The following is a 23,623-nucleotide window of genomic DNA, read 5'->3' as shown; positions in this document are numbered from 1 at the left end:
AACATCATGCAATAACGCCGGGACGAGTCCCACTTTATGTTGCACAGACCCATAGGAAGTTGTAATGCATATGACCGTGGTGAGGTACGAACAGGTGTCTCCATGCACACACGTTACAGAAAATATGTCTGATGGTCCAGTCGGGGCTGACACCAGACTGGCCTTCACCAGAATCACCACACTTCCCGAGTCTAACAATGCCACCACATTTTTGCCATCAACAGTTAAATCACACAAGTGTTTTTCCACATCCTTTTGACCGGCATTCACACTCACTACCCGTGCAACCATAGACATGCGGTTTTTAGAGTCTGTGACGTCGCACTGCATGGGTTCAGTAGTGACCGGACAGTTCACAGCAATATGTCCCATCTCTTGGCAGCGGAAACACCTAACGGGCCCCTTGCTTAGACCATAGTTCGTTACTCTCGGCCTCGCAGTGCGGGCAGTCCCGTTTTCCTCCCCCACTGTCTTAGGGATTTTTCCATCTCCCCTACTCCCTGGAACAGTCTTACCGGTTTCACGTGGAGATGATGAAGAACGAGGTGGGGTAACGTCGTCTCGGAGTCCTTCCGCCACGGAGTAACGTTCAACCAGATCCACCAGTTGATCTGCCGTCGTAGGATTTCCATGGCTTACCCACTTCCTCAGGGCTGGCGGTAGAGCTCTCAGGTACTTGTCCATGACGACTCTCTGGATTATCTCTGGCGCTGTCAGCACCTCGGGTTGTAGCCACTTCTTCGTCACGTGGATCAGGTAGAACATCTGTGACCGCGGTGGTTTATCCGGCTGATAAGTCCATTGATGCACTCTCTGTGCACGGACAGCGGTCGTCACTCCCAGCCGGGCCAAGATCTCGGCTTTCAATTTGTCAAAGTCCTGCGCGGCTTCAGGCTCTAAGTCATAATAAGCCTTTTGGGCCTCACCGGAAAGAAACGGGGCAATCAGGCCGGCCCATCGTGCCTTCGGCCATTTTTCTCGTACCGCCGTCCGTTCAAACGTGGTCAGGTATGCCTCGACATCATCTTCGGTCGTCATCTTCTGCCAGTACCGACTCGCGTGAATCACTCTCGACTCGGCTTCCAGGTTAAGCTCAGGTAAGCTTGCCAAGCGCTGCGCCACCTGCTGGAGAAGCGAACTATCGGTAACTGTCATGTCCACCAACTCCTTCAGCTGGGCCATCATCACCCGATTAGCTTCTTGCTGGACGGCGGTGGACTGTATCAGCGCTTTCACCACGTCCTCCATGCTCATGCTTGCAATGTGATGCTCGCGTTCTCCACCACAATGTGATTAAAACACTCCGGGATCGCCTTTGCTGGGGTCAAAGGTCACGTGCATTCAGCATGAAACTCAGGCGCAGAGCTGGGATTCGGGTGTAACTGACCCTGGGTCAGGTTTATTAATGGTGAAAGCAATGCAAAAGGAAATAAAACATAAAACAAATCCTTGCCTGTCCGGCACTAACTAAACAATGGACAACCTAACTACCAACTGGCGGGCTTCTCCCGTCCAGCCAAACCACAGTTGCAGTGGGCACTGCTTCCACTCACGTGTGTCTCACACAGACAGGCTCTCTGTGTTCCCAGGCTGAGACACTCACACAACCACCTTGCATCCTTTTATATCCACCTCCCATTATCCATTAGTAAGCAGGTGCGATACTGACCAGACTAGGCCACATAGGAAAGGAATCTGGGCGAGACATACCTGCCCTCATCCACTATTCCCACATGATTCTCACAATACACACACACATACACACAACCTCTCTTCAAAGTATATACTCACACACACTGCCCCTCTGCAAAATATGTATACATATATACAAAAACTACCTCTCTGCAAAATATTTACACACACACACTGCCCCTCTGCAAAATATATACAAACACACACACAGATGCACACACACTCCCTCTGAATAAAGCAGCCCCCCATCCTCACCTCTCCCAAAACTAAACTTAATACATTTAATGTCCAGCTCCTGCTGGAGCTCTTACCAATGCATGCCCACACTCTTTACTCTGCTTTGGTCCCGGGGCACAGATCACCAGCAGAAAGGCACAGAGCTGCGGGCACAGAAACCACCAGCATACAGGCACAGAGATCACTCTAGACTCTCTGGCAGCAGCTCCTCTTCCGGGACGGGAGGAAGGAGCACATTGGGTGCTAACCCCACCCACCACGGTGATGTCTTCATTCATGTGCAGGCAGCGTTCTGTAATGAACGCTGCGTACCGTGCACTTGGGGGTTAAAGGGCCAGCAGCTGTTAGGATATGGCTACCGCCCGAGAATTGCGGACTCTGTAAGGGAGTGGAGTGTGTGCGGCAGCAGACCCGGCATGCATGCCCACAGAAAGGGTTCTGCGTGTCCCCTGTGGCACACGTGCCATAGGTTCATCATCACTGGTATAGGATATACTGTAGTTTAGTGCTTAGGATAGAGATGGATAGTGACTATAGTTAAGTAAGTGAAAGGTTAACTTTACCCAGCAACAGACTACTGTGGCAAACTGAATAAAGAAATAGTTGAATGTTTGAGACCACCTTGGCATGGGAGGCAGCAAATGTCAAGTAAAAAGGGGAATTACTTCCTGGTTTAGTTAGAGTGTGAGGTTTGTGTGAAGATTAAGTTAAAGGTGCAGTAGGCTGGAGGCATGTGGAGTGCATATTGTTCTGGCCGCATGAGGTCGTACTAAATTTCCCTCAGATGTTCCTGCAATGTCCGAAGCCTACAGCCTGAACTAGGCCCTGGGGAGTGTGCCTTAATCACTTCCATACAGAGGAAACTGGACGGTGAACCGTGTGAGAGAAATGTAACAGATGTCTCGGGAATACTGTTGTGCCGGACGGTAAATCTCTAGGGCTAACAGGAGCTGTTAAAGTAGGGACAGTCCAAGCAGAACATAAGTGGAAGCTTGAAATGTATTGTGTTTACAAAACTGGAATTGGAGAGTGCTGTGCTCGATACTGCGTGTTAAAGACTGATGTACTTGAACTGTCCAGTAAAGTTGAACTTGTTAAAATGAACTGGATGTCCCCTGATATGTGTGCAGCTGGTCCTGGAACTGAGGACATGGAGATAGCGAAGGACTTCATCCTGCAAATTAGTACAATGTAATGTATACAGCACATCACTTATGGACTGGGACACTGTTTGTTTGTGGGGTGCCAGGGTGTGGCCAAGCAGCAGCTTGTCCACAGCTAACTCCCTGGGCACCTTACGTGTCTGAAAATTAGTGTCAATTAACCAGAGTCGCTATGTATCCTTGGCCTCTCGTTCATCCATTTCCCTAACAAGTATAAGGGCTCATGCATGCACACCATAATTCATCTTTTACAAGAGATCTTAACCCTGACTAAATCCGGGTTTCATACCTTTTCTGACACCAACATTTGTCAAATTTTATCAATCCCAAGGAGGGCGATAAAATTCAAAAAGGACCTATTACTTAAAACATCATATTTTTTTATTTAAAATTTAACTAGTCCTTCAAAAAATAAATATTTTTTGACATATTTTTAGGTGTGCAAATGACTTAAATTCCCCATGGAGTCAGATCCGAACTTCCTAGTTAGGTGATTCTCAGTATGCTTAGCGGCTTCCCACAACAGTCAGAGCCTATATGTTGTTTCTAGTAAAAAAAAAAAAAGAAAAAGTAAACTGGGACACAAACTGGTGAGCATGTAGCATGTAAGCGCACGTTCAAACTGGCCGCTGTACAGAAAAAAAGAAAGAAACATAATAAGTAAATACCCTGTGGTAAAATGTTTTTTTTTTCCTTGAGCTGGACGTTCTATTCATGTTGTTCCCCATGGCTGTGTGTCCACTAGCTTGGGTCAGTCCTTCTCAGCCCTTATCCACATGCATGTCACTTGCAAACGGTAAGGTTTTAATATTAGAGTTACAACCGTCCCAGCTGGGGTCACCATGAAGTGGTGGGATGGCGTTTACATTTTTTTGACTAACAAAATAAAGTAGCACTCTGTAGCACTATAGCATGCAAAAATGAAACATACGAAATATGAATTGCATTACTGCTCTAGAAAAGAGGAAAAATTGAGAATACTTGGCTAATTCACGTGTACCCGGCAGCCGCGATAAGGAGTTTCTCGCAATTCAAATTTCATATGTTTTATGTTTACATGCTATAGCGCTACAAAGTGCTACTTTATTTTGTTAGTTATATATGGAGATGGCTAGTCTTAGTTGGCACTTGTACACATCTGATTTCTGTTTGGAAGTGATGGTCAGTCATTTGATATATGTATACTTAGGCTGTCTGACTGAGCACTCCACAGATGACAGACACTTAGCTGTAGCTAAACCAATAGAAGTAGCAGCATATTTGGTACTACCTAAGAGCCTCTGCAAAAGCTTAAATGGTTCACCTTTTGAAGTTTGGCGGTTTATCTCAAAACCCAGCGGGGACTACAGCAAAGGAAGTCATCCAGAGAAGAAGGCAGCCAGACCTGGCGCTTGTGCCAGGACAGGTGAATAAGTTCCCTATGGCACTTTTTGAGGTGCTATTGTAACGACCGGTATGCAGGTCGTTGTTTGAGAATGGGATACAGCGCTGCTATGAACGACTCTGACCACAATATGATGCTAAACCAACTTTTCTTTATAACTTGTGAAACAGATAACAGGATTTTACTTCTCAACAAATTATGGGCCACAACAGCCACAAACCACAAAATACAAATTATGCAACCTGAGAGATCCCAAGTGCCAGCTTCATGGACCGGAGAAGGACTACCCCAAGACTATGCCACTTACTCCCTTATCTGGTACAGGGCCTATATGGGGTTCTACCGCGACCGTGACACATGGTCCTCTCAGGTATATAATCTTGCACCCGCCTCCCGCCTTAAAGGGATCCTGTCATCCCCCTAGGCATTTTTAAGTAAAAGAGCCACCTTGTGCAGCACTAATGCTGCATTCTGTCAAGGTGGCTCTTTTATTTAGCATCCCTTCCACCGCAGAAATAATCGTTTATAGAATTGGTCAGACATACCAGAATCTTGACCGGGGGGCAGGTGTTTCCCTCTCTGACACCGACGCCTCACATCCATCACTCATTTCGTCGTTATGTCTCTGCTCCGCCTCCTCTGTGTTCAATTTCAAATGCTGGCGCCTGCTGCAGTTCTCTGCGGATCTCATGCCCAAGATTGCTAGCCCCGCAGTGTGAATAAATCATAAGTGACTGCGGGGCAGGATCTATGGCAGCGCGTCCACGCAGGCGCGCTGGCCAGGCCATGAAGTGATGTGAGAATGGGCAGTGCTAACTGCGCAATGCCCAAGAAAATATATTACAGGGCAGGCACCAGCATTTGAAACTGAACACAGAGGAGGTGGAGAAAAGACATAACGACAAAATGAGTGATGGATGTGAGGCGTTGGTGTCAGAGGGGGAAAGACCTGCCCCCCGGTCAAGATTCTGGTATGTCTGACCAATTTTATAAACAATAATTTCTGCGGTGGAAGGGACGCTAAATAAAAGAGCCACCTTGACAGAATGCTGCATTAGTGTTGCACAAGGTGGTTCTTTTACTAAAAAACGCCTGGGGGGTGACTGGTTCCCTTTATTTACAATAGATTCTGGGTGCTCTGTTTTCCCCTTGATATATGTATATATTTACATGACTAATCACTTGAACCAACACAAATGTGTACAGTTCACTCTCCTTTTTGCGAGCGCTCAGAGCGGATGTCCTGACAGAATATACTCAAACAGAAAACAACTCGACTTGTTATTCTGATGTCCGGCCACTAGATTTAATCAGCTTTCTAGGCCACCAAATTCTCTGATACATGTGCAGGTGAAGATTAATATCAGTCCCAGTAGTACTTCACGGACCTCTCCTATGGCATTCACGTTTTACCACAATCTTTTCTCTATCAGTCCATATGCAATCTCCGTAACAGGAATGTTCTTGAAGATGCTATCTAACTCTCTCTAACTAAACAGTCGATGATTGGTCACACATCTCAGTTTACTCATGGGAGTCACTCCCTCTGGATCACACCGTCCGATCAGGATCACTTCAGACTCTCGATCCTTCTCAGTCACTCAGATAGGGCTCCTTCTCATTTTACCTCATGAGCTCTAATCTGCAAAACACTTCCTGTTTCCAGAACTTTCTCCTCTTGTTCCAAAGTGACCTCTAGTGGCCGAACTAAATCACTGCAACATCATTCCTTATAACAGGAAACATTAACATGCTACACTATTCTACCAGGACATGCTGCCCTACATGCTTGTAATGGATCTAACAGGGAAATGCTGTGTAATGCGACATGTGAGAAAGCATGTATTACACAAAGAAACCGTATTCTTCTGTTTGATAGACATCTCAAGGTAAAGTAATGCCCTATACACATCCAAGGGTGCCATTTTATCACATTGTACAAATCTGAGGTGGTACAGAGTGGTACTAAATCAATCTGCTTGAGATCTTGTGTTTCAGTGAAACAATTATATTTTAATTACCTAATTAGATTTTCTCCAAATTTGTCACCCATAGTTTTTCTGCACCAATATTGCACTGCATCATTTACACTTGCAGTAAACCAGTTTTCCAGGCTTTTCTGAAACCATTGTAAATGAGCCAGTTTCATTTATTTCATTCATCAGAAATGATTTGTGAACCTGTTTACACACATAAAGCTCAAGTAGGAGGGTAACTATAAATGTAGTTAGTAGCCAGAGGGCAAGTTTAGTGAGAAAATCTGTGAGACACAGCCCAGCTGACACCATCATCAATAACACTGACAGAAGCTCTGTCACAGAGCTGGAAGTCACAGCTCCAGTAATAAAGTACAGCAGGCCACAGGCTCTTAGTGAACTCAAGCGTCTAATTCCTAGCACAGTTGTAATAATTGTAGCCTGAAAAGTACTTTTCCACTCCGAAGAAACCTATTCTGCTACTGAAAAAAGGTCAAGCTCAAAAAGGATTCTGACAGATAGTGTTCTCTCAATTTATTCCACTTCCTACCAACTCAATGTTCACAACTTATTTCATATTTAGTGTTTCACTCAAAGAAATTGACTTAAAAAATTGTACCTGTCGTTTCTGCTGAATTTTCAGAATAAGTTGTGTACATGAGCAATATGACAGTTTCTGGCCATTATATAAGTAGACCCTGCATTCATTAACAGTTTTTTTTTCATGTACATGCTCTATAGATAAATGTCAGTTTTTCATGAACCCTACTCCTAAGTGGGCAGAATCTTGCAGCTATTATGTGTCTTATGCCCCTATCTTTAGCTGTTTCTCACAGTCACAAGCTGCAGCAATTTGAAGGACATTGTAAAGCAGTACTGAGCAGTGTTGCTGTGAATACAGTACTGGGGTGATATAATACATTTACTATAAGCAGCAGAAGAGTGTTTATAACTCTTTCTGCAGGTGCTGTTTTCTCATATTCTCTATTCCTTTTCAACAGACCTGTATGTTTAGCAGCTATAGTGTGATCCCTCCTTAAAGGGAAAATGTCAGCAGGTTTTTGCTATGTAATCTGAGAACAGCATGAGATAGGAGCTGAAACACAGATTTCAGGGATGTGTCACTTATTAATCTGTGTGTTGTTGTGTCTATGCAATGAATGTTTTATCTCTAGGAGATTATCACGCCACAGACTAGCTCCATGGTGCCAAATGGTCTAATCACGCTCCTTCCTCTGATAAGCAGCTCACTGTCAATAGACTATGTACATAGAAAGCCTCGTGTGGGTGAGGGAATCATTCACTGCTCTGCTAAATGTAAGAACTCTGACTGTGTCAGGACTGCTGCACCCAGTAAGTGAAACATCGCTGAATCAGAGTCTCTTTTCCTACATTATGCCGCTCTCAGATGAGGTAACAAAAACCTGCTGACAGACTCCCTTTAGCCTGATAATCTCTATTGTCATCTTTTACTCTCTTTAATTTTTTTTTCAGTGAATTCAGGTTGAGTGATTATTACAGGAGTCAGGAGGGAGAAGAAGAAGAGTTTAATAAGTAGAGAAATTAGCATTTTTCTGTAATAAGATATATTTCAAAGATTCATATCACGGTTTGTTCTGTTTAGTTATGAAAAAAATGAAGTGACAGTTAGGCTGGGTTCACACGTAGCGGAACTCTCGCGGAAATTACCGTGAGAGTTCCGGAATTCCATTCCGCGGGAAAATTGCATTTTAAATTCCCGCGGAAAAACTAGCATTTTGCAAGCGTAATTAGCTTGCAGAATTGCTAGCGTTTTCCAAGCGATCTGTAGCATTGCTTGGAGAACTGATTGACAGGTTGGTCACACTCGTCAAACATAGTGTTTGACGAGTGTGACCAACTTTTTACTATTGAGGCCGCCTATGCGGCATCAATAGTAAAAGATAGAATGTAAATAATAATAATAAAAAAAAATATTGTTATTCTCACCTTCCGACGTCCCGCACAGCCTTCCCGCCTCTCTCCACGCTCCCGGTCCCAGTAATCCTTTGCAACAATTACCGCGATGACGTCCGTTCTCGCGGGATCGCGACGTCTCGCGGTCATTCGCGATGACGTCACGTGAATGACCGCGAGGCATCGCGATCCCGCGAGAACGGACGTCATCGCTCGCAAAGGCTTACTGGGACCGGGAGCGTGGAGAGAGGCGGGAAGGCTGCGCGGGACGTCGGAAGGTGAGAATAACAATATTTTTTATTTTAAATTCTATTTTTTTACAGGGATATGGTACCCAAAGCCCGGAGGACAGTCTCCTCTCCTCCGGACCGTGGGTACCATCCGCAAATGTTCTGCTTACTTTTCGCATGGTGTGCACAGCCACATGTGGAAAGTAAGCAGAACAATGCATTCCTATGGGTGCGAGATTGCCGCGATTCAGCGAAATTAATGAGCATGCTGCGTTTTTTACTGAAGCAATTCCGCCGCGGTAAAAGCCGCAGCATTAGCACAGCATTGCGGAATCCCATAGGAATGCATGGGATGCTTATTTTTCGCGGCAAAATCGCGCAGTAAAAACCGCTGCGGAAGCGCGCAAAAAATGCCACGTGTGAACCCAGCCTAAGGCTAAGTGCACACATAGCAGAAAATTTCTGCTGAAAAACCTGAGTCCCTTCCCAGAAACCGCGCGTTTTTTTCTACGCATTTTCGCGCAGTAAACGCGCGTTTTTTATGCGTTTTTTTTCGCGTGTTTTCAAAACGCATAGAAATAGCCAGAAACGCGGAAAAATCCGTGAAATTAATGAGCATGCTGCGCTTTTTACCGCAATGCGGTTTTTCGCGGTAAAAAACGCATCAATATGCACAAAAAGTGCAAAATGCATAGAAATCAATTGGAAGCTTATTTTTAGCGGTTTTATAGCGTTGTTAATGGAAAAACCGCTAAAAAACCGCTGTGTGTGAACACAGCCTTACACAGTAAAGCACACCTAGTGTTCCAGAAAAAAAAAAATCGCAGTTAGATTTCATACATTATCGGATGTAATGTAGCCATTAAAAAATGTGCAGAATCTGCATATTTAAGGCCTTTTCCCCCCTTATCTTTGTTATCAAATCTCCCGAAGTCTGTGCCGAGTGGGCGGCTCGTCCTGGTAGTTGGCATCTGTGTTACTTACCCGTGTACACACAGACTGACATAGAGGACTGTAGAATCCAAGGAAGGAGAGACTTACAGACTGATAGAAAATATGGCATGTGTCATTTTCCTAAATAAGATTTATTACAGAGTTTAACATATTCTTATGTACTGCTGATTAATAACAAGCAATTTTCGAGTGCAGAATGTACTTTCCAAGTGGATTCTCTAAATTAACCACCACCTCCAAAGCTTTGCAGAGTACTACGGTTAATTTATTTCTGGTTGTGCAGTTCTGTACAGTACCCTATACTTGTAAATGTATAGCTAGATACAGTTCATAATGGATATCTCCTGTATTTACAGATCAAGGACGATGAAAGTTAAAGGTAACCTTTTAGTTGCTACATTTTATGCGAGTTCCTGTGATTCATTTTCAAGATGTCATTTTATAATAAAGATAGATACTAATGGTCCGTCAGACAACCTTGCAGTTGGTATGGAAGATGGATGAGGTTTGCGTTTTAGTCTGTTAGCCCTGTAGTAATACAGGTAAATCCACGTAGAAGCCAGCACTCGTATTATTCCATAAAAAATTAAATTTATTGTTCAGATTAAAAAGATGAGTGGCAAAGAGCAGCAACAAAAAAGTTTAAAAATATGTCATAATGGTAGACAATGGACGCATGTCTAATCAGGCATCCAGGCTCATTTTTGTTGCTGTTCTGTGCCACTCATGTTTTTAATCTTAGCAATAAACTTAACTTTTTATTGAATAATATGAGTGCTGGCTTCTACCTGGATATACCCATAATAAAAAAATGGAGACATAGGCTACTCTCACAAAGGTGAAGCTGCACATAATTTAGCTCATTGGCATAGTATGTCACTATGCCACTAATCTGCCTTCCTAGCAGAGCTCATTGAGCAAGACGGTTGATGGGTGAGCTTAGCGAACAATCTGGTACCATCATCAGGCCGGTTTGGAAAATGCTTTAGTATGCAACATTTAAAAACTATGACTTTCTCCCAGTAACCTGTCTTCAGTCTTTAGACATGCCAAATAGTTTTATTTACTGTTGTGTAAATTGGTCTTCCTTAACATGTGGCTTTGGCCTTTTACATTTGGCTCTCTAGCTATTGACAATTGCATTGGGGACACCAGGGATGTCAATGCATTACTGAAATTTTGCAACAGAATTTGAAGTACCGTATATAATTGGACAGATGACACCAGACTCTGACCAATTGTTTCCTGTGTCAGAACCATGTAGTTGGTGCCATTTTCCACCAGCACTATTACATCACCACTTGAGATTTGTTCTATAATGCATACATGTTCTCACATATAAATAGTCCCTACAGAAAGATTATTTTAATAGTTATAAAGATTCAGTCACCATTACCAAAATCACAAACAGGTGAAATGAAAATCAATGACAGTGGCAGCTGTCATGAAGTAAGATCTATTGAGAGTGCATTTACACCGCTCAAAATACTCGTTCGTCTGACGAAATGATCTTTTGTCTTTCGGAAAAAGTCATCATTCTCGGCAGCACATCTGTGTAAGCAGGACCTATGCTAAGAAAAACGAAAGACTAAGTGCAAGAACTATCTATCACTGTGATTATTCTGTGGGCTTTGTAAGAATGAAAAGCCTGTCTAAACAGGAAATTAGTAGCTGATTGGCTGTAGTTTAATGCCAAAAGTCGGGTGGTGTAAACTCGCTTTTAAAGTGCAAATGCGCTGCCTGCACAATTATTGGTACGAGTGTTGTTAGGAATGCTCTTAATCCCAATTATCAGTCAATGTAAGCAGGCTACCAATCACCAGACAAATGAGCAAAACGCTCATTTGTGTGCTAAAATTATATTTTGGTTGGAATAGAAAAATCTTCGTTCTCGGCAGCACATCATCCTGTGTAATCAGGACGTGTTGCCAAGAGCAATGACCATCTATGCACACAGACTCATTTATTACTGATCGTTATGTGCACACCATAAGCGTGAACGGCCTGTCTACACAGGCTATTCAATGACCACCGCTCAGCAATCAAGTAGCGGTGGTGTAAATCTGCTCTTAGGCAAGAAAATCAAGAAAAATAGACAAGCGTAAAGATATGAGTCACTTTGATAAAAAATTGTGATAGCTACATAACTGGGTAAAAAGATTTCCAAAACGACCGTTCTTGTGAGGAGGGGGCGTATTCTAAAATGCAGTGATTAGTACCTCCTAAAAGTAGTGCAAGAAAGAACAACCACAAGTGTGTCATGGATGACCAATGCTCATTGATGCATGTGCAAAGACAAGCTCATGTGGTCCAATCACACAGGACTCATGGCTGAAAGGCATCAGAACACACAGTGCACCCAAATATGCTGTATACAGTATAAAGGTACATAGTCACATGGGATGTAAAATTAGACCTTATTTGTATAAATTGTGGAATGATTATCTACATACTCATAACTAGGTTGATGTATATACGTAACATATTACATTTTTTACGTTTAATATATACAATGTGATTTATCTTAGTATAATGAGGAATTGTATTTGTGCAGCTGAAAATCTTTAAAATTGTTTCAAAAATCTTCAATGCATGCAATTTCTAATTGTTTAATATAGGTAGTATTGTGCTCATATGTAAATGTAAACTATATTCAGATTTTTTTTCTATGCAGTGGAGAAGCTAGAATACTATCAAATGTTTAAAGGAACAGTGGATACCGAGTAATAGCTAGGATTTTGTGATTTTAGCTCTACAATCATTGCATTGAATACAACTGTTTTGTCTGCTTTAAATTGTATTCGTCACTGATGTGACCCAAACTATTTCATCCTTTCCATTAGTTTGCAATTGGTATATAGCATGGAGATTTGTGAGGTATTACTGCAATGTTTTGTTCAAGTTTTATCAGTCTTCACCTTCACAAGTTGTCTTTCTCTTTTTGGAATTTGATGAACCATGTAACTCAAGTATCCTCTTTCCAATCTCTCCTGTAGGAAGCTTCTCAGGGGGTTGGTAACCATCTTCTTGTGGATCCAAGGGATACTTAGACAGTAGTATATAAATGGAAGGACAATTCTTGTAAACAGTTATACACGGGACTGGGTTCTTAATGACTGGCCCCTTCTGCTCCCATTCTTCCTGTAAAGTTTTGTACTGTATCTTGGTGATTTGATGTAGACCACCTAATTGCCTTTTCAATATTTCCACACAGGTAATGGCTTTAGTTACAGCTTGACCATAGGCTCCAAAGATAATCTGGCCAGTTCCTTCTGACGCCATATAAGATAATGCATATCCAACTAGATTACGGATTTTGCTGCCTTCCTTCACCCTCATCTGTGCCACATGTGGATGAAGGTCCTTGAACGGTAGAGATTTCTCTTCATCTTCAACAGTAATTTTCACCCGACGTAAGTTTTCCATTCTGAACAAAGAGACAGGATATAATTTGAAGTATTTTCTAGATACAGAATGCAATGAACTACAGTGGAAATAATTTGTTTTAAAACAAAGAGGTCACCTTTTGACTGAATATCTACCTCAGCTGGAAGATGAATGACAGCTGCAAAGAAAGCTCGGAGGGAATATGAACTCTCTCTGCTAATGACAACACATGAATGCTAAGCAAATGTATGCCTAATACTCAAAGAGACAACACGCCAAATGTCCAGCCAAGTACAGATGATAGCTATCGAGAACATGCAAAACCAAGGCCATTGTCTACTGTAGAGTATTAATAACGATTAATATGGAAATACGACTGAGAAGGAATGTATGGATTTCTATGATCATTCCGGCCAAACAATATTTTCTATCCTCCTGCATTGCTGTCTAACTTGAATATATGTAAAAGCATGAAGCGGGTACAGGACCATCTACAAAATAAGTGTTTGCAATTGTTGAAATGTCATGTTGTAATGTTTTTCTTATGACTGGAGTAAAGTACTTGGTAATAACATAAATATACATAGAGATTTGAAACGCGAGTATGGTGTATATTGCGCCAGTACATCTGCTTGATATCTTTTATATATTTCTTTGCAGTACTTTACGGACTCAAAATTATTTATTTTTTATCTTTGAAGGAATCAACTATTTCATTGTTTGTTTTGTCTTCCAGGTAGCATTTTTATGTATTTTCTTTGCTACATCCAATACACATAGGGTGTACAATTATGGAGCATCTCTTAAAGGTATTGTAAAAATAATTGCAAGACATAACATATAGGGGTCCTCTTTGGTTAGTAGTTGCTGGCTCAATGGGTACTAGTGTTGTTATTTAGCACTGGGGTCCTGGGATTGAATTTGACCAGGATAACTGCTTCATAGAGCCAACATGGCGCAGTTGCGTGGTGTGGGTTTCTGTGATTCGGCTTGCTATGAAATTGGTGCAAGTGTGATAACGGGCTACATACATTGGATCAAGGGTCCCATTGGAGACATGGGCTGATGTGAGTGCGTTCGCTGTACAAAATATCTACAATGGCATATAAATAGTAAAATAAGCACTTACTTGGTTCTTTAGGCTCCTTATGTTCCTGAGAAGAGATCTCCAAGAATGAGTCTTCCCGTGAATTTCTGGCTATGAATAAGGGGCATACGACTTCACAAAAAGTTGCCTGAAGCTGTTCAAGTATTCAGAGCATTTTAATTTCTTAACTTCTGCTTTTCCTTTATGACTTCTTTGTGCATGCTCCTCTTAGCAGTCTGTATTGACTAGCGCCTACCGAGCTGAGCGATTTGCGGTCTTTCTGCTATCCGCTGGCATTATTAGCAAATAGGAGTTGTTGAGCTCCTGTCACTTCTCCTTCTGTGCTCCTGCTCTGTGACCACACTGCTGTGTCTGATGCACTTAGTCAGAGACCCTCCTCCCTCTTCTTCTCTATACTGTGCTCTACAATACTAGCTGCGAGGGGAAGAAGCATCAGGGCTGTTACTTCAATTCAACCACTTTGCTAGTGGAATGGAAAAGCATAGAGATTATTATCTTTAATTACACCCCTAGTATAATAGACAGGCTTAGCTGAGCTGTATAATCATCTTGTCTAAGTTGCATTTTCACTCCCTTACCTTCTTTTCAGCATTGCTGTCTGCCTGTTTTTTTTTTTTTATTCTCAAACCTGCATGTTCTTAAATCTGCTCTTCCATTCCACAGCTAAATGATTCTCCCCTAAAGCCGCCTTCTCCCTTGATAAATAGGACTTTCAGTACTTTCTTGTGCGTATCTTCCACCTTCCTAATCTTTCTGTATAAGCCTTTCTTTTCATTTTGCTTCTTCATTGTTATTACAGTAAACACAAAATTTTCGCATTTTTGGCTTTCTTCTTTTTTTTTGGCTTTTCAAGTCCTACTGTTAGGAACTTTGTTTTACAACCCCACTCTTACTTTTCTGTCTTCAAGATCTTGTGAAAGAAACCTCTGATATATACTGTACTTTTGCTAGTTGTTACTGCATGGTCATAGAAAAAACCTATACCGCTGTGTGCACTTCTTTTACCAGATGCCTTTGTATTTTTTGCATAGTCTGCAAGCGCTACTAAATAGAGCAAAAAATTGGTATCTCTGACATACTGTATAATGGTCTGACATAGGCCAAAAGGCCACTCTACAAGCCTATGGGCACATTTGATGTATTTGCCAATAGTTTAAGAGGGACCTACAATGAGAGCACCAGGAGCTTTACGCAGGCATTACCCGTTATGTGAATTTTTTTGCCAGTTCTGGAGAAAATTTGGTAACAGGCCACACTAAACAGTGAAATGTCTTATCTGGCAATTATCCAATTACTTTTGAACCTGTGAAAATGAAGAGACAAAGTAAAGCCCCCTTTACATTTAGCGATGCACCAGCGATCCCGACAACGATACGACCCGGTCAAGATCGCTGGTGCATCGCTAAATGGTCGCTAGTGAGCTGCAAAACAGTCAGATCTCACAGCGACATAGCGGCGCTATCAGGTTCCTGACAGCGCCGGCATGCAGCCTCCGCTGAGCAGGGACTCACCTGTACTGTAGGGGCCCCGGGGACTGGAATAGCCGGAAAGTACAGATGCAGAGGACCTGAACGCTGAAGCTTTAGCAAGCAGGCACAGGACCTACGGTCATGGGACTGCAAGGGGGCGGGGCTTTGCGGCCTGCTTTCAGAGATGGTAGAAAACTCAGAGTCGGGCAAAACGGAGGTTATACACAGTACGGGCAAACGAGGTACAGAATTGTGAGTCAGAGAATAGTCAGGCGTAGCAGAGGGTCACATACGAGACAGAGGCAGAAGTACCAGAGGGACGATCACAGAGAGGTCAGGACAAAGCCAGGGGTCATACAAGGGATGGACACACAAGTACAAAATCAGAATCCAAGAGACGTAAACGGAGGTCAAACAAGATCAGACACCAAACAATCGTACCAGGACAGGCGAGAGCACAAACGGAGCAGGGTCGGGCACACTCAAACTAGGAGTATAAACGACAGGGGAGGGTCCTCACCTGAAGCTATAAAAACCCTCCCCAGACCCAAAAGGAGGCTCTACCAATTAACTCTTACACCGCCTGCCCAGCATTCTGAATACACCATGACAGTACCCCTCCTTCAACGGGGGGCCTCAGGACCCCCAGGCCTCTCCGGATATCGAGCATGGTACGCTCTGACCAGGCGGTCCACGTGCAGCAACCTGGCCGGTACCCATGATCGATCCTCCGGACCATATCCCTTCCAATGGATGAGATACTGCAGTGAACCGCGAACCCATAGCGACTGCACAATGTCTTGTACTTCAAATTCCATGTGACCGTCCACCAATACTGGAGGCGGTAACGATGAGGGTTCCTCTACCACCGAACCTACAGGTTTGAGTAAGGATCTATGGAACACGTTATGCAATTTCAAAGATGATGGGAGGAGCAAGCGATAAGCCACCGGGTTGATCACTTCCGTTATCACATAGGGACCTATGAATTTGGGACCCAACTTGGCAGAAGGCAGCTTCAAGCTTATGTTTCGTGTCGAGAGCCATACCTTATCCCCACAATGTTGAGTCTGACCCGGGTCCCTTTTACTATCAGCAAAGTGTTTGTATCTTTCTTGTGCTTTGCCAATGCTTGCTCGAACTTTTGACCAAAGCTCACTCATTTTGCTGACCTAATCTTCGGCCCAAGGACAGCTTGAATCCAGGCGTGAAAACTCACCAAAATGAGGATTTAATCCACAATTAACAAAAAAAGGTGACCTACCCATGGATTGGTTAATTCGGTTGTTAAAGGCGAACTTCGCCAACGGCAACGCGTCACACCAGTCATCCTGCAACATCGAAGTCAAACAGCGGAGGATCTGTTCCAATGACTGATTGGTGCGCTCCGTTTGTCCATTGCTTTCTGGGTGGTAGGCTGAGGAAAAAGATAAAGAAATCCCCAACTTCCTGCAAAAAGCCTGTCAGAATTTTGCTACAAATTGTGTCCCCCTATCAGATACAATATTCGTAGGAACACCATGGAGACGAACGATTTGGGAAAGAAAGTGTTTTGAAAGAACCTCAGCTGACGGTAACTTGGCCATGGGTATGAAGTGTGCCATTTTAGAAAATCTATCCACGATTACCCACACTACCGTGTTACCCCGGGATGGATGGAGATTGGTGATGAAGTCCATGGACAGATGAGTCCAAGGTCTTCTCGGAATTGGTAAAGGTACCAATTCCCTGGCCGGCCGGCAATGAGAGCTCTTTGAACGGGCACAAACCCCACAGGCTGTGACATGATTCTTAATTTCTGCAGACATTAATGGCCACCAAAAAAGTCTCTTTACTGCCTCACATGTGGCTGCAATACCCGGGTGAGCCCCCAACTTCGAGTCGTGAAATTCTCGTAAGAGATCAGAATGTAAATGCTGTGGTACAAACAATCTATGAGCTGGCTGGGATCTTGGAGCTAAAGATTGAGCCCCCACAATCTCCCGCTCCAACTCCGACGATAGCTCTGCTATAACCACCCCGGGTTGAAGAATGGATGACAGTGGATCGGGGCAGACAATGGTTCAAAACTTCGTGATAGAGCATCTGCCTTTACCTTTTTAGATCCAGGCCGGAACGTAATAGAAAACTGAAACCGAGAAAAAAAAAAAAAGTGACCACCGAGCCTGTCTGGGAGTCAATCTTTTCACTGACTTAATGTACTCCAGATTTTTGTGATCCGTGATAACCATAATCGGATGCTCTGCCCCCTCCAAAAAATGTCTCCATTCTTCAAATGCCAACTTAATTGATAGGAGCTCTCTATTCCCAACATCATAATTTCTCTCTGCTGGAGAGAATTTCTTGGAGAAAAATGCACAAGGTCTAAGATTAGTCAAAGTAGCTGGCCTTTGAGACAAAACGGCCCCCACCCCTACCTCGGAGGCATCGACTTCCACAACAAATGGTAAGGATGGGTCAGGTTGCACCAGTATTGGAGCAGACATAAAACAATTCTTCAAAACCAAAAAGGATTGTTTAGCCGGGAGAGACCAATTTTTGATATCGGCCCCTTTACATGTGAGGTCAGTGAGGGGCTTTACTATTTGTGAAAAGCCCTTGATAAACTTTCAATAATAATTTGCGAATCCCAAGAAGCGCTGCAGCCCTTTTAGGTCCTGGGGTTGAACCCACTCTGCAATGGCTTGCACCTTCTTGGGATCCATCCGAAACCCCTGAGGAGAAATAATAAGTCCTAGAAAGGTCAACTACTGGACAAAAAATGTACACTTTTCCAATTTAACAAACAACTGATTCTCCCTGAGTCTCTGAAGAACAGTTTTCACATGTACCAAATGAGAGTGTTTGTCTGTCGAGTAGATCAAAATATCGTCCAGGTAAATAACAACAAAGTGGCCAATCATGTCTGCAAACACCACATCAATGAAGTTCTGAAAAACTGCTGGTGCGTTAGCGAGACCAAACTGCATCACTAGATTTTCAAATAAGCTCTCAGTGGTGAGGAAAGCTGTTTTCCATTCATCCCCCTCTTTGATTCTTATCAAATTATAAGCCCCCCTGAGATCCAATTTGGAAAACCATTTTGCCCCGAGAGTTGGTTGCACAAATCTGGGATCAAGGGTAAGGGATATGCATCCTTGACGGTAATCTTGTTGAGTTCTCGGAAGTCGAGGCAGGGGCGCAGGCCACCATCTTTCTTTTTGACAAAGAAAAATCTTGCTGCTATCGGAGAGACTGACCGTCTGATATGCCCCTTACGGAGACTTTCCGTTATATAATCTTTCATAGCCAGACGCTCAGGTCCCAACAAATTAAATAAATGGGCTTGGGCAATTTGGACCCTGGGATCAGGTCAATAGTGCAGTCGAATGACCTATGTGGGGGTAAAACCTCGGCCTCGCTTTCGGAGAACACGTCCTCAAACTCCTTCAGGTATTCCGGATACCCTACAGACAGACAGAAGACTCAGAGACAGGTTTTGCGGGTGAAACACAGAACACAGATTTATAAGAGCAGTCAATACATTTTGGACCCCACTTAGCGATTACCTTTCTCTCCCAATCAATAACTGGGTTGTGTCGGAGCCACGGCATACCCAATCCCAGCCCTTCGGGCAGATTGTCCATTACAAAACATCTCATCTCCTCAACATGGGAGGAACCCACATGTAAAATAAAATTGTTGGTAACATAACGAATCCCCGAACGGGTGAGAGGGGAAGAGTCAATAGCCACGATTTTCAGAGGGGTCTCCAACCTGACTGTCCCTATCTTGACCCTGGAGACGGTACTGAAACTGATCAAGTTAAGGGATGAACCGCAGTCCACCAAGGCTGTAGAAATGAAACGACAGTTGTCTACTACAAGTTCGACATTCAGCAAAAACTTAGAGCATGAGGAAAAAAGTACCCGAGGGTCTGGGCAGCCTCCTCGATCACTACCCAGACCTAGTAGTTTCCCGACGGCTTGGAAGTCGCAGGACAGGACAGGCAGTCTCTCCTCCAGTGACCTGATTCCCCACAGTAGAAACACAATTGCTTTTCCCTGCGGCGCCTCCTTTCTCTCTGATCGAGGTGGCGCCAATTTCCATAGGCGTAGGACTGGTCTCCACATCTTTAATTCCAGTGAGCAAGGAAGTTTCAGAATGCATCACTCCTCTGGCTCTCAGCCGGCGATCCATTTGCACCGCTTGGGTCATGGCTTCTTCAAGAGTATCAGGAGGTGGATGCAGGGCCAGAGCGTCCTGAAGGCGTTCCAACAGGCCCCTACGAAATAGCTCCCTGAGAGCAGCATCATCCCAGGAGATCTCGGCCGACCACCACCAAAACTCCGAACAAAACCACTCCGCAGAGTGCCGACCCTGACTTGCACTCATCACCATGTCCTCCGCCAAGCGAACCCTGTCAGGTTCGTCATAAATGCAGCCCAAAGCCTCAAAAAATGCATCCACAGTCATGTGTTTAGGGGCTGTAGGTGCTAGAGAAAATGCCCAGGCTTGTGGGGCACCCCGCAGCAGGGACATGACTACCCCTACCCTTTGGAATTCTCCCCCGGACGAACGAGGTCTCAGGGAAAAGAATAATTTACATCCCTCCTGAAAAGCCCTGAACTCCATTTTGTCCCAGAAAAGGAGTCGGTTAATTTAACCGGAGATTCTGGAGAAGAAAGGGACACATCCCTATTCTCGGGACCTATTGCCCCTTGTACAGTGTTGACCAGCTGTTGCTGGGTATGAGCCATAGAACGTTGTTCCACATTTAATTTTTGGAACATCTGAGAAAGCTGCTTTACCTGCTCAGATAGAGCCTGCATAGGGTCCATGATTACCGCGGATCCAGCCACACAGACACCACCTTTCATTCAGAGGGAGGAGAGGGAAAAAAAAACTGTATAGGTCATTTATAATATCAGGTTCCTGACAGCGCTGGCATGCAGCCTCAGCTGAGCAGGGACTCACCTGTACTGTAGGGGCCCTGGGGACTGGAATAGCCGGAAAGTACAGATGCACAGGACCTGAACGCTGAAGCTTTAGCAAGCAGGCACAGGACCTACGGTCTTGTGACTGCAAGGGGAGGGGCTTAGCATCCTGCTTTCAGAGATGGTAGAAAACTCAGAGTTGGGCAAAACGGAGGTTATACACAGTACGGGCAAACGAGGTACGGATTCATGAGTCAGAGAATAGTCAGGCGTAGCAGAGGGTCACACACGGGATGGAGGCAGAAGTACCAGAGGGACGATCACAGAGAGGTCAGGACAAAGCCAGGGGTCATACACGGGACGGACACACAAGTACAAAATCAGAATCCAAGAGACGTAAACGGAGGTCAAACAAGATCAGACACCAAACAATCGTACCAGGACAGGTGAGAGCACAAACGGAGCAGGGTCGGGCACACTCAAACTAGGAGTATAAACGACAGGGGAGGGTCCTCACCTGAAGCTATAAAAACCCTCCCCAGACTCAGAAGGAGGCTCTACCAATTAACCCCTACACCGCCTGCCCAGCATTCTGAATACACCATGACAGACGCAGCAGCGGTCGTTACTTGCCTTTCAGACGCGGCGATGATGACGTCCTCCGGCCGCATCCATACGTCGCTCGTCGGCGCCAGCAGGAAGCAGCCGATGAGAAATGGACGTGGACGATCTTGCGCGATCAGCGATAGCCAGCGGGGGAGCCGGTCGGAGGTAAGTATCACACATAGCGATATCGGTGACGCTTTAGCGATATTGCTAGTGATATCGCTATGTGTAAAGCCTCCTTAAAAAATGGCTGTAATGCCTAAACAGTTTATGCAGTATATTTGTAAAACTAAATAAATAAAAGATTTTTTCCCAATATATTAAAAGGTTTTCCTCATATTATTAATCACGTTTCAGAGTCTTAAAGTCCTAAAATAAATAAAGTCAAATCTAATCAATATTACTAATGTTATTTATTCCAAGGTTTCTGAAAAGTGGTGTGTGCCTCACCACAAATCTTCCTTCAATTGGGCACTGGAGTAAGCTTTGTGGCGTAAGGAATGGCCCAGTCATCATGAGTTTGGCGAACAGGGGGTTGTCATACCCCTGTTCCTCCCAAGCTCCGTCCACTTTGTGAGAGCCAAGCAAAAATGGTGTGAGAATGCCATAAGTCATACAATTTTAGCGCTGCAAAAATTTTGTGAATTTTTAATGCTTTTTTACCCCGAAATTCTAGTGTAAAATCTTTGATAAATCTGGACCAATGTATCTAAAACACTGCAAAATGGAGGGTGACAAACCTTTATGCAGAATGCTAGGGAAAGACAATAACTATATTTATTTAGGGAGCTTGGAGAAGAAGCAATGTGCTTGAGTTAGAGAGGTAATTAGATTATAGGGAGTTTGAAAAATAAATAGATTCTTGGATAACCCCTTTAAGTTATCACCTATTTAGCCTGAAAACAGAGCTGTGGAACCCAGGAAATGGGGAGCCCCATCTTGAATGGAACAGAGCTGCACATGCCCGAGCACCACTCTATTCATTGTCTATGAGACTACTAGAAATAACGGAGCGCTGTACTTGGCTTTCTCTGACAGCCCCATAGAAAATTATTTTGATTGAATGAAGTTCAGGCATGTGCAGCTGCACACCAGTCAAGATGGGGCTCCCCATTTCCTAAGTTCCAGAGCCCCATTCTCAGGATAGGTGAGGGTCCTACAGATATCCTGTGGGTAAGGGATGACGTACTATCTTGAAAATAACCCTTTAAAGGTGAAAGTCTATACATTTTGAAGGCTTTGTACTATTGCACATAAACTAAATTATAAAAATTCTGTCACTGTCCAAATACTTCTGGACCCAACTAATTGTGAAGGATGCTTACGTGAATTAAATTGGCCGCAAGGGCACTTTAAATCTTTTAATGGTTTGTTAAAGAGGATCTGTAAAATTTTCTTTACATATAGAACAAAAATAGGTAAAGGAAAGAACACTATATGATCCTATGAACACAGTTGGAGTACAGTATGCGCCAGGAGATTTCTAGGTGCCTACAGCAAGTGGGGACCTGAAAACCATTTAAACATATTGAAGGCTTTGCACATTTTATTTTTTTTACTTGTACATAAGGAGAGAAATCTGTACTGCACAGTAAAATAAAATAGTGTGACTATGGCCTTGATGTGTAGACAGTGATGTCTAAAGGTAACAGTATCTTCTGTATATACGCGTATGTAGACCTATTCGGTTGGCACTTGAATTGCCCACAAATTTATTGACCTGGCAATTATTTATATGGCACATGTTCCCTATAGCATATATTGATGGAATAGATTTCCTTCCACCAGAAGTAACTCAATTGCTTTGTTACCATAGATGCAACGATTAACTTAATAAACTGAATAATCTGCAGCTCTCTGTCTTAATTCTGCTTGCAAATAAATGTGTTTTAGGTTTTTATTCTAGTCTTGAATATTTTGAAATAATGTGAACCATTGTAAAATATGGCCTCCTGGCATATACTAAGGCAGGAGTATACAGATTGATTTTCTGATGCTTATTTTATGTTTTGTACAGTCTTGTATTTAATTCTGAGAATTTATTGATTCCATCTTTAAAGGGAAGATGAAAATGAGCTACTGTTTAAATAAGGTTTTGTTCTACATTTTTTATTTTGCCAATGTTTTTTTCATACCTCGATCTTTATTAAAATACAAAATTAGTAATCTCATAAGTTTCAAACTGTCCACTGGGGTTTTTCTTTACTCAGATTTCCTGTTCTCTCTGGAAAAGTTTTCAGCAAGGTTCCTTATCAATAGAGGCAAGATCACAATAGGTGATCACCTGACACCTGACTCTGATCCCCCTCCCTTCACAATGACCTTTTTACATGCTCATTAGATGTTTCAAATCAAGAGAGAGAGTCAGAGTCTGTTTATTGTGGCTATATACATGTATTGTTTCCTGATACGACAGGAAGTATAAGTCTAAAACCTCCCAGCGTCCAGTGTGAAAATGGCAATGTTTGTTATTTTTAATACAGATTTGATATGAAAAAAATAAATTTAACACAAAAACCTTATATAAACAATAGGTCATCTTCTGATAATAGCTTCTCTTTAAATG

At 43.3% G+C, this 23,623-nt stretch overlaps 1 protein-coding gene across 1 annotated transcript; it reads right to left on the bottom strand.

Annotated features, from left to right (window-relative positions):
* Positions 1-9,683: 9,683 nt before the first annotated feature.
* RPP25 (ribonuclease P/MRP subunit p25) lies at positions 9,684-14,513 on the bottom strand. Its single transcript, XM_073579508.1, has 2 exons — positions 14,088-14,513; positions 9,684-12,998 (listed from the first exon to the last, which is right to left on the bottom strand). Exon 2 carries the CDS (start codon positions 12,995-12,997, stop codon positions 12,479-12,481), a length of 519 nt encoding a protein of 172 aa, XP_073435609.1. The 5' UTR covers position 12,998; positions 14,088-14,513; the 3' UTR covers positions 9,684-12,478.
* Between the last annotated feature and the right edge of the window lie 9,110 nt (positions 14,514-23,623).

This window comes from Dendrobates tinctorius, unplaced genomic scaffold, assembly GCF_039654945.1.
Source record: "Dendrobates tinctorius isolate UK_male_01 unplaced genomic scaffold, ASM3965494v1 ptg000062l, whole genome shotgun sequence".
Lineage (NCBI taxonomy): Eukaryota > Metazoa > Chordata > Amphibia > Anura > Dendrobatidae > Dendrobates > Dendrobates tinctorius.
The sequence above is the reverse complement of the archived record's forward strand: the minus strand, read 5'-3'. Positions and strand labels throughout refer to the sequence as shown.